The sequence below is a fragment of the Ambystoma mexicanum genome, chromosome 3p (assembly GCF_040938575.1).
Source record: "Ambystoma mexicanum isolate Mex_15411 chromosome 3p, UKY_AmexF1_1, whole genome shotgun sequence".
NCBI lineage: Eukaryota > Metazoa > Chordata > Amphibia > Caudata > Ambystomatidae > Ambystoma > Ambystoma mexicanum.
This window is the reverse complement of record NC_090925.1, coordinates 553,444,899-553,457,132: the sequence shown is the minus strand read 5'-3', so window position 1 is coordinate 553,457,132 and position 12,234 is coordinate 553,444,899. Positions and strand designations below refer to the sequence as shown.

General features: G+C 43.5%; 1 protein-coding gene across 1 annotated transcript in view; it reads right to left on the bottom strand.

Annotated features, from left to right (window-relative positions):
• PREX1 (phosphatidylinositol-3,4,5-trisphosphate dependent Rac exchange factor 1) overlaps positions 1-12,234 on the bottom strand; it is a 1,235,108-nt gene that overhangs the window by 170,307 nt on the left and 1,052,567 nt on the right. The window contains exon 24 of the mRNA XM_069651281.1: positions 5,304-5,514. Within this exon, the coding sequence (XP_069507382.1) occupies positions 5,304-5,514 (211 nt within the window). The remainder of the gene's footprint in view (positions 1-5,303; positions 5,515-12,234) is intronic.

The following is a 12,234-nucleotide window of genomic DNA, read 5'->3' as shown; positions in this document are numbered from 1 at the left end:
TGTAGTAAAGAAGAGTGAGATGCAGTTAGTGGGGGACTGTGACGAAGAGTGAGGTGGGGTAGTTGGGGACTGTGACAAGGAAGGGTAAGGTGGTGGTATTGGAGTAAAGTGACGAGAAAGAGTGACGGTGGAAATAGTGGGGTTTGTGACACGGAAGATTGAGTTACAGTCATGTAGATATCTTCCTGCTTAATCAGACATAAATCACGTACCTCACTGTTGAGTCATGTGAAAAGCTTGTCTAATCACAACAAACGAATTATCAGCTTTCTCTGGTCTGTCGAACACACTTGTTATTAAGCTAATTAAGTTATTGTAAGCTTTTCCAACACATAACTGAACAAAAACTGTAATAGGCCCCTAATGCATCAGATTGCTTCCTAAATAAACTCAAAATACTTAATCCAACAAGTGACCACAGTGATTGCCACATATCAGAATATCATAGTTTGGAAGTATTTACCCTTTTTTACCATTTGTGCATATTCTTGAACTTGATTCTCTCATCAGGTAATGATGGGGTTTCAGAAATTAAAATGCTTGGCACCAGCAAAGCATTGTGGGAGATATAACTGACTTTCTGGGTAAAGGGGCACCCTGCTCTATGCAAAATAAAATAACTACTGGACAGATTTATTGTAAACCAACAAAGGATTTCCTTTGAGCCCTTTGTGCCAGACTTGCTTCTTATTTGGCACAAATGTGTTCAGTGGTTTGGGCTGTATGTATGGGAAAATTAATGGAAAAGTGAAAAACACCCCCTTTCTTGGCACATTATAGTCTTTTGAACCATAACACAGATTTGCAGGACAATTTCAAGTTCTGGTGGGCTCAGGCCCTCAAATAGTTATGTCAAGTGCTGTGCTGATATATTCATATATATGTATGGTATAGTGTGGCGGCAGTTGTGTATCGAGCGGGGGTTCGGGGGAATGTCGTACCAAGAACCTTGCCCCTGTGTTTCTTAATAGCCAGACCGGGACAATTTGCATTGGGACACCTCACCCGATCGGTTCCGAATGGCAGAGGTGTCCTGCTGGCAGGCCGATGAGGGTGCCGGGCTGCACCCTCATTGTCTTGGCAGCAGGACACCTTTCCCATTCAGCATCTTCTTTGTCTGAGGGTGCCGAACGGGAGAGGTGTTGGCGCAGGCTCAGAGCAGCAGAACGGCTGTAGGAGGACCTGACACATTGCTCTGTCAACAAAGCACTCCAAAGCGAGCCATTAGGCACTGGCAAAGGCAGGGGGACTATTAGCAGGGACTTTTGTCCCTTAAGAAATGTGAATGAGGGTAATTAGAAGTGAGAAGGGTGCATAATGCTGCATGCTTTATGAAATAATGACTATGGCTTTAAAGCCCAAGGGTTATTTGTTAGGCTACATTAAGCAGCATGATGCTATTGTGACTTTGCATGCAGTAACGGGATAATAAAACTAAAGCCAAACTCGTATTGCTCAATGTATTTCTAGGACGATATATATAGTGTAAATTTAGTATATTATGAAAGGCTAGTTTATTATGTGATGCGGTTTGCTTCCAAGGCATTTCAATGAATAAAGTATTATTTAAGCACATGAAAGCACAAGCACAAGATGTTTTTCGTACTACGGTTATACTATTACTTCCATCTTTGGAGAAGTCTATGCCGCTCGAAGACTTTGTAGCAAATATAAGATCTGCGCTTGATGAAGCTTTTGAAATACTTGCCCCTCTTAAATCTTCGGTAAAAAAGGGAAAAAAAGTGTCTTGCACTCCTTTTTCAGCAGAGATAACTGAAGCTAGCTCAAAAAAATGCCACTGGAACGATTGTGGCATAAACATCCATTTGAGATCAGTCTCACCTCATACAAACATGCTGTCTGACATTATAAATCTCTCATTCTTTCTATTAAAGAATCGCACCTTAACGCTCGGATATTCAAAGCAAAATCTAGCTCCAAGGAGCTCCTTGTTATCCTTCTTTGTTGCACCACGACATCGTTGCCACCGGCCGACAGTGTATGGTGTCAAAACATCCATAATAGTATTGTAAATAAAACTTTAACCCATCAAAATAATATTAGTGCCCAGGTTAAACTTATTTCTGATCATATGTCATCTACTACAGACAATATGGATGCTGCTGGAGATTTCCCTGCATTTTCCTTTAAAAAACAGTCTCCATAGAAGAAGTTATTGATATTGTTTCTAAACTTAAACCTACCTCTTGTAAAGGAGATGTTTTCCCGGCCACCCTATTTAAAGAACATATCCTTTTCTTGCTCCATGGATTACTACTTTTGTTAATCAATCTTTCCAGGAGTCATATGTTCCCGAGAACATAAAGGAAGCTTGGGTTACATCCTTGCTTAAGAAGGAAAACCTAGATCCTGCCGAGGCGGGGAACTATCGTCTTATCACAAATGTTCTTTTCATATTGAAAATTTGACAAAATTGCGTACTGTCAATATCAAACATTTGTCAAGGAACTCGAGATATTAGCTACCCAACAGTCCGGTTTCTGACCGAACCATGGGACCGAGACTGCGTTGTTGGATTTAAAATCTTATATCGCTGCTCTTATCGATGAAGGTAATACAGCTTTGCTGTTGCTATTAGACCTATCCGCCGCGTTCGATTTAGTCGATCACCAACTTTTGGCGCATAGGTTGATTACAATTGGTAAATGCTCTTGAGAAGCATCAGCTTGGTTCAAATCATTTCTGGGTCCACAAAATATGAAGGTAACTAAAGGACAATGCTCACTCTATGGCATCTTTATTATGTGGTGTCCAGCAGGGCTCATGTCCCTCTACTCTTTAATATCTACCCACGTCTTCTCTGCGCCCTTTTGTCAGCCATGGGCATTTATTTCCCAACTATGCTGACGATACGCAGATTTTTATTAAACTTACTTGCGAGTACTTAAAAGATCTAGAGCACATTAACCACATTTTTGACAAAATTCAGAAAGGGATGGCGTTAAACTCTTTGGCCCTTAACAATGCCAAAACTGAGCTATTGATTCTGGGCACTCAGCAGAGGTTAAAGAAACTGGATACAAAATACGATAACTTCCTGATTGGTCAGCATGTTATTCCTATATCAAAATCTGTAAAAACCTTAGGGGTCTTTTTTGACCCTCAATTGTCTTTTACTAGACAGATTAACTATCTCAAATCCTCCTGTCATTACTATATTCAGCTCTTCTGGCAGATACGTCCATACCTGTCCAAAGAAAATCTTGCTTTGATCGCAGCTGCGATTGTGAACTGCAAGTTGGATTACTGCAATAGTCTTCTGATCAGTACTTCCCAGGCCAATCTTAAGACTTTGCAGGTAATACAAAAAAGTGCAGTGCGAGCTGTAATGGGACTCAAGCGCAATATGCATGTTTCCGATGTAAGGCACAGTTTACATTGGTTGCCAGTCCAACACCGGTTACAACATAAAGGCCTGACCATTGTGTATAAATGCCTGTATGGCAAAGCTCCATCATATCTCACCGCTAGGATAAAAAAGAAATTGGTTGGTCGCTTTCTGCGTTCAAGCAGCAATACTATCCTGGTTCAACCCCTGATTATCTTAAAAAAATTTGGAGGAACAAGCTTTGATTCCTGGGCCCCGGCTTTATGGAATTCTATGCCTAAACACCTTGCTAACAGTGGCTCCCTGTATGTTTTTCAGAAACAACTAAAAACCTCCCCGTTTGATAAAGGCTAAGGTTAATTATCTTCCTTCCATAGTGCTGGAGCATCGAATCCTGTACCCCATCGTATGTATCTTTACATCGGTTTCTTATTGTGAGTACTAGATGAATGTGGCTCTTTTTTGTGTTTTATGCTTTCTGCTTCTCCCTTTGAACTATTCATGTTATCCGCCATCTGTCTTTTCTCCTCCTGTGTGCACCCTGAGGCCTTTGGGTTAGTGGTGCAATACAAGAATCTAGATAGATAAATGCAAGGCAAAACCATAAAAGATATCTATATCAACTACCCCTGGGAAGAAGTGTTCAGTTTCTTAAATAGTCCACAACCTGGTTTCACCATTTAACCAAAGTGTATCATCCCGGGCAAATCATGTTATCGAACTATGTGTGATCTGTATCTCCGTAAGTTATTCACTTCATAGCTTATGCTAGCATATCATGCTATCATTAAAAAGCCTAATGACCACAGAGTTGCTCCATATATAATTATAGTGCAATGAAGATATTTTGCAGCACAAATGTATTTGCCACTTGGCTTATTTATGGCAACTTATTCTAAAGTCACTTTCATTGTGTCTCCCAGTATCAAAGACTGAAGATGTTCTTTGCAATGTACTTTTCTGTGAAGTCACTTTTGTTGGTGCAATGCATATGCAGATTCAGAGGTTTGCATATACTTTGCCGCACATAGCTGGAATAAATGAGTTTTCTGTATTTGTAATGGTCCTGCAGATTTATTGTTTTGTTATGTGCATGTGTTAAAATGCAATCTGGCACTAATATTACCAAAAATGTTGATTAGGCGGGTGTGAACGATACAACACAGAATCGCACGTACTGCAATGGGGAATTGAGGGGGTAGCAGGACTTTTCTTGTGGCTCACACCCCCACACCTCCCACTCTTGCAATGCTGGATGCACTTGTGAGACTAATCAAAACATCTCTGGGGAGGTGAGATGGGATGGGATGGGATATGGCAATAAAAACCCCAAAAATGGGCTGTTTCCCACCTGCAAAGTTGGCGAACAGTTCGAGACATCCCTGTCATGTTGACGAACATCTCAGATGTTTGGTAGCATCCAAACATATTTTTGCATTGGAGGCTTGGTGAAAAGCAGTTTTTGGATGGCGTGTAACTTTGTTGCCACTCAATGAAACTGTATGAAATGTTTTGATATTATTATAGACGTGACCTTTAACGGGTCTACAACGTTTGGTGCTGTCTTGCCAAGAGGGAACAAAATTAGAGGGGGTCCCAAAATATTTGAAAGGCTTATACATTTGGTGCCGTTCACAAATATTTACACAAGTTTGCAAAAATATTTAAGACACAGATTTGATCGTGTTTGCAAAGTTTTGTGGGATTTTGTGAAGTGGGGGCAAAATTAGAGGGAGTTTCAACATTTTTAAATGGGTTACAACTTTGTCATCATTTGACGAATATGCACAAAAGATTTCAGAAAGATTGTAGACGAAACCTTGAATTTTTGTGCAAAATCTGAATGTGATGTAATCTTTCATGTAGTGGGTGTTTGTATAAGCAGTGCACATTGATGGCGCAAATTACCATAACTGCATTCACACACGCTGGGAATTAAAATTAAAGCATGTACCTTGGTCTGGATCGAGGCCGCAGAAGGACGGTTTTCGTCCAAAACGAATGCTGAAAGACCTTCCAAATGAGGTAGTGCTTTTTGGGTAGGAAACATCCATAAGGTTAATGTGGCAGTTGGTGGGGCAGAAGTCCATGCTGCTGAGCGGGTGTGGCTCCAGTGAGGCTCGTTTGAAGGGTGGACTCACCTTTGTCTTCAGTTCCTCTGAAAACTAGAACAGCAAACAGTAAAGAATGTCAATTTCGAAATAGTTGGATCATCAATAAAAAATGTAGGGGGGAATGTAATTTTGTGCAACCTTTAAACGATCATAAAGCGGGGGGCAATTCTTTCTCTCTAAAGTATAACAAGGAACAAAAGACACCTAATTTTCCACTCCTTACCGATGTGCAAATGCAGAGATTCCCTGGGCAATCATCAATATTATGTCTAGTACCTAAAACAAAGTTATCACAGTGATAGAAAGTATGCTTGTATACGAGTTGCTGTAAAGTTGTTTCCAAGCTTCTCTTTTCAGAGCCTCACACATTGGTTTGTGCTCTTTCTGGTTTTCTGTCTGTCCCAGGTAATCTAGCAGGTACGTCTCAAACGTCAGTGAACATGTTACACAATATATTCAAAGCATATACGTGTATCAAATGTAATTATTCACAACAAAGACAACATCAAACATAATTGCATAACACTCGTAGGGGACTACTATCTAAGCAACAATCCACAGCTGCATGGAACTCGCCAAATAGTAACTAACAGAAGGCATTGGGTTGAATGATTCTCCCCGTACATGAGTAACCAGGCCGGCAGGCCAACCCTGCAGGTAGCGACCTTCTGCCCAAGTAAAGGGCTCAAGCAAATTGATTGTCAAACACGGGTGCTACAGGCTCTTATAGGGGAAAAGAGAAACAGAAATACAACTTAACTGAGAGATCCCTAAAACCATGATGTACATACAAAGTCCTCGTCACCTGATGATGGCCATGAGATCAATAAAGAATAGGGACTTTGGAGGTTTAACACTGCTTTAGGGATCCCTCTGTTAAAATGTGTTGTTCATTTTGTTTTCCAAGATAGCCCTGAACACCGATGTGTTATCACAGGGGCAAAGTGGTATGCCAGTGGCTGTGCTGGGACCATGTAAACAAAGGGAGTGAGCAGCTGAGCAGCACTCTTTGTTTGGAACACAAGCTTGTACCATTGAATACAGACCCTTTTCTGAGATTCTTGATTGGCCTGCACCCCCTTCCAAGGTCCACTTTGGAATGTGTACTCGGATTAGGATTATTATTAGCGTGTGATAATGTAGATATTTCCTCAATTGCCCAGACAATATCCAATTTTACCAGCTAGACTTCATTCATGGAAATATTTGTATTTGCTAATTTAGGTCCACGATTTTCACTATTTTAAAAGAAATAATCCAAACAACCAAGATGATCTTGCATGCAAAGTCCAAAACAGGTGTCTCTGACTAGGACAGCAAAGGAGATGCACTGCAGTGGCGGCTCACACAACTGTCTACTAGAAAGTAGAAACGTACATCTGACCTGGGCCTAAACTGAACAAGTGGATATTTGGCCGATTCTTGTGCAGCACTTCCAATCATGTTGTGGTATTGTACAGTTAAATAAATGTTGGATCAGTGTAAAACCTACTATCCTAAGCATGATTTACCTTGTATGAATATCCTAACTCACAGAGGTTTTGTTCAAGTGTCCAGTCTAGCAATAATGGGCAGGGTGCAAGGTTGTTTTCCTTGAAGGAGATCTAGAAGGTGAATTGTGTTTCTAAGTTTGGTTAGTAGTTTGCCTCAACTTTGAAACTCAGGAATCGGCTCCTTACTGAAGCCAAGATAGAGGGCAGATTCATAACTCTGTCTGAATAGGAACTGAATAGGAAACTTCCAGGCACAACAGACAGACAATAAGGGTTCGGTAACTGCCTTTGATTCGAGGACATTTGCTGAGCAGGGCCTGTCTTACAAGCGACTCCTGGGGTGGCCCACGTTTTGAAGGAAGAAGGCACGAGAAGTCAGAATCAGGATCAATCAGAGTGGGATATCTTCAGGAGAGTGGTTTGAGCCCTGCACACAGGAGACTGGACATAGAGTAGATGGTACTTTCCGATCATGCATTTTTTCAAGGGATTCAGTTAAATAGAAGCCTTCATAAGGGGTGGCAGGGCAACTCAGCGTTTGGAAGCTAGTGATGGTGTTTTGAGCTTATTTATACGAGTAAGGATTATTTGTATTTATTATTATTTTATTTATTGAACATTTGTATGGCGCCTATACAGCAAAAAGTGTTTTCAGGAGCCACAAGGCAAAAAAGGGGGGTAGACAGAGGAGAAAAAAACAACTGCCCTACTCTACTAGGCCTTGTGACATTCGGATCATGCAAGTGCAGTAACAAGAGGTGCAGGGGGAGTGGGTAGATTAGGCCGAAGGGATGGGATAGGAAGAGGGGGGAGAGGGAGAAGTGCAGTAGGAAGGGGGGGCGCCAGGGGGCTGGAAAGTGCTAAGGGGAGCCCAGGAGGTCAAGTGCCCGGCGGACCTGGGGTGGGGGTCAACAGGTGCGAGGACGGGGGTGGAGCAGACTCAGTATGCTGGTCAGGAAGGGGTGCCCGAGGGAAAGTGCTGGTTAAAGGGGTGCAGGGGAAGACTAGTCAAAGGAGGGCTTGGCCGCAGTAAGACTCAAAGGGACAGTGGAAGGTGGAGATTAGCACAGGAGGGGGAGAGGGAAGGAGGAGGAGAAAAGGAAGGTCTTGAGAAGCTTTCAGAACTTAAGGAGATCCGGCTCAAATCAGAGAGGGGCAGGGAGGCCGTTCCAGGGGGGGGGCCCTGATGAGATCTATCCCCCACTCTCTGCTTGGATAAACGTCTGATCTGCAGAGAGTTGGAGCTAGAGGACCAAAGGGCTCGAGCAGGGTTGAAGTTAGAGGAGAAAGTTGCAGGTAGCGAGAACCCAGGCCCAGAAAGCCTTGATGATGGAGAGGGTCTTGAATTTGATCCTTGCAGCCACCGGGAGCCAGTGGAGAGATTTTAGGTCTGGAGAGATGTGGTCCCTTGGCTTGATGCCAAGGATAAATCTTACAGTCCTATTCTGGATTAGTTAAACAGGGCAGAGGGAGGAAAGAAGCAGATTAAGGAAGAGGCTGTTGCAATAATCCAGCCTGGAGAGGACCAGAGCTCTGGAGACAATGAGCTGCTGGGGGAAGGTTGAGGAAAGTAAGAATGCTTCTGAGGAGGTGAAGGTGAAAGTGGGCCTTATTGGCAAGGTCAGCGATATGAGGTGAGAAGGAGAGAGAGGAGTCAAAAATGAACCCAGGTTTTTAGCCTCACATGCGGGTGATGAGAGGGGGTCCAAGGAGAGTGGCCAGAGCGTAGGAGGGAAGGAGGCTGGCGTTAAGGCAGAGATCGTTAGCAGCACACCATGCCTGCATAGAAGTCAGACAGTCAGGAATGAGAGAGGAAGGAGTGGAGGTAGAGGAGAAAAGGTTAAAAGACAGCTGTGTGTCATCAGCATAACACTGGAAATGAGGAGAGAAGGTGGAGGTCAAGTGGGCAAGGTAAATGTTGAAAAGCCACGTCGAGAGGATAGTGCCCTGAGGGACGCTGCAAGTAGAGAGTCAGGTAGAGGAGAGAAAAGGGCCCAGTTGCACTTGGGATTGCACTTGTGATTGGGTTAAGGAGTCACTTTCTTGGCCCTCCGGGCACACAGCTCTCAAGGATACTACTTAGCTAGTCTTCTCTCCAGCGCAATGTCACCATCTGATCTCGTGCTCCAGGAATCAGCTCTCCATGAGGCAAGGAAACCGCTTGTATGTCTAGGATGGCGGCAACACTCACAGTCTGCAGAGGTAGAGTGCTCCCCATATAATTCTTGACTAAAAGAGCTGTAGCTCTTTGAGAAAAACTCGACAGCCAAGTGTAAATGGGTGTAATGTTCATATTTATTTGGGGAACTTATCGTTAATAGCTTTAGCAATGGAATAGTCTTCAGCCCGTTAAAGGAAACGTTAGCATAGAATGGTTGTCGTAGGAGCAAGTATTAAAGTGGGAGCATTTAAAGAATCAGACTTCCAGAAGGCTCTTTCCTCTGGGGAATTTAGTTTGAAGTCAAGAGGAAGTTTGGGTCACAGGGAGATAGCTGGGTCTATTCCACTAGCAGCAGTATACAGCAGAAGGTCCAATGCAATACTCATCTCGGGTTCTTGCAGATGAGACACAAGTCAACACGAGAGTTGAATGAGGGAGCTCATTCAATATGAACAACAAATTCTTTGAAGGTGTGGCTTAATCAAGGATGGGTTATTTTCTTCCTCATACTGCAGATTTGAGTCCCAGTGGAAGACTAAACCGATGTTTTAAAATGTTATGTACTCCCCCCCCCCTTTTCCCTTGGGGGGCGGGGGGCTCCAATCTTGCAGTTATATTTGAAATCTGGAGCAAAGTGCACAGGTGTGGTTTGAAATGTCCTGCTGATTCCAGCGACTCAGACCAGACATGCTAAGGGACAATACTGTTTGTTAATGTTCTTTAATGAAGTTTTGAACTCTTTGACCTTGCACCTAAAAAGAAGGGACTCTAAAGAGAAGGAGGCAATTTAACCCACTCCCTCTGTTGGCTATGCAGGCTCAAATGCCAAAAGCCATGAATGATGGTTTATATTGAATGGTATCACATGGGATTGTGCAGACTCAACAACCGAGAGACGCAGGCATGGAGGCGTCTCAATAAGCCCACTTATGTTCCAGACCAGATTGATGCTATTAAAGTGAGGCACAGACCCTGGGTAACCTCGAGTACAAATGATCACAGTGGACACAGGAGCATTTAAAGTCTTATCAGCATTAAAATCAAACTATTATCCTTGAAAAAACTATGGGTATGCTTGTCAAGCTAAGTGGTTAAGCCATAACCCAGCTACAAAACCAAGCCTTTAAAAGGTGAATTATATTTAGCGTCTCCCTAGTGATAAAACAGATTTTTGTTTAAAATAAACAAATACTGAATTAGTGTCAAAACTACCTTTTCTCCCTAAGCCTACCACTATTGGCATGATTAAGATCCTTTTGAGTGATGGTTTGTGATCCTAGACCTTGTAGAATATGACTGGAATGATTTCAATCTATGAGAAAGCAATTAGGATTCCATTTCCAATCCAGATCCATTTTGGAATTGGGGCATCCAGTATGACGGTTTATTCTGAAGACGACACTTGCCAGATTGTACACTACATCTCCACTCTTCCAGGCCATGGTTGGGTGGAGAGCAAGTACACCACCTGCAGTTGGTGGGGGCACGCGTTGATCACACCTTGTTCACTTGATCATTAGAGAGCCGTAAATGCCGGAGTATGCTTTAGTCAAGTGTAGATCATTCATGAAACAAACTTTTATTCTCTGTTTCTGATAATTTCTGAATTTCTCGATTCTTAGTTTGCAATACTCTTCTGGATATTCCTGCTGTTTAGCCATCTCAAGCCTGTTCCCTTTGCCAGAACTACGTGCAGTGGATCTTTGCTCCTAAAACAGCACACTTAGGCGGTGCACCCTGATTTTATGATCTAGCTGTTATGTTGTGCTGTGGACATGTTTCCTAGGCTTGCTCTGCACAGTGCATATCCCTGTTTCCACATCTAGTTTCCATAGATTTCTATTCCTTCTGCGGGTCCAGTGGAGGGACAAACTTAGTGTAATGGTTCTGTTTTTTTCTGCTGCTGAAACCTTGGTTCCCAGTTCATTGAGTGTGGTGTGCTATTTTCTTTGCTTGCTCACATCTGTATGATTTCCGTATATTTTTGTTATCTTATGAACTTCAACTATGCTCAACATCTACTGCTAGCATGTATTATGGTATCCCCTCTTCACTCCTATGTGATCACTGGGATATTTGTGGCAAGGGTTCCATCCCTTTGTAACTATTGCATTTAAGGCAGCTTTGAGAACACCATCAGTTGGTAACTTCTTTCAATGCATGACACATTGCTTGTCCCATAAAAGGACGGACCAGATGCAGTGTCTTGTGATGAATCCGGTGTAGACATCACTGATCCTCAGCCTAAAATCTCATGTGGCCACGGGACAGCAGCCACTAGCTGATCATGATCCTGGGGGTGGTATTATTAGGGAAATTACATGGGAGGAGATGGCTGTCTGGGAGAAGTGATGATTTCCCTAGGGAGGATGGATGCAGTATTCTTCTCCACACTGTGAGGCAGACTGTCATGATGCCTACCTCCAAGGAGCCAGGCCCAGCCCAGCAACCCCAGAGGCAGACATCATTTTCCCCAAGGACGTCTCAGCGGGCCCAAGTTGGGGCCTTTTGGACGCAGTCCTGGCGCCTTTGGCGCCAGGCTCATTCTGGACCCCAGTCCTGGCACCTTAGGCGCCAGGCTCATAAAGCAAGACATGTGTGTAAGTGTTTTAATGTGCACTTACCTGAAGCAGACCATGCTGCTACATCCAGGCCCTCTTGAGGACTGAATGGGACTACTTTATCTTTTGGACTACTTTATCACTCGGGTGTGGCCTGAGGAAGAATACATACCTGAGTGGAAGGATACATACCTGGAACTACTTTACAGGCCATTTAAACCACACCCGAAGAGCAGCACATGCTTCGCGTTGTTCTGCATCTAGCAGCTGGACGCTCACCGTGTTTGCTCCTGCATTTGGACTTCTGCCACGCCTGCCAGCATCCTGATCACCTACAAAGGTAGAGAAAGAGAATAGGAGAAGGAAAAGACTTTACCTGCAAGATCTGCATTCCGGAGTCAGCTCGCCGACGATCGTGCAAAGGAAGACACTTAATTTAAAAGCACATCGCATCGACCGCCGCAGCGCCGCATTCCACTCAGCTTCACAGGGCGCCTCCATGTTCAGCAGCGATCACCCGGATTCGCAGCCACGCTTCCACGCCTAGGGAGAAAAA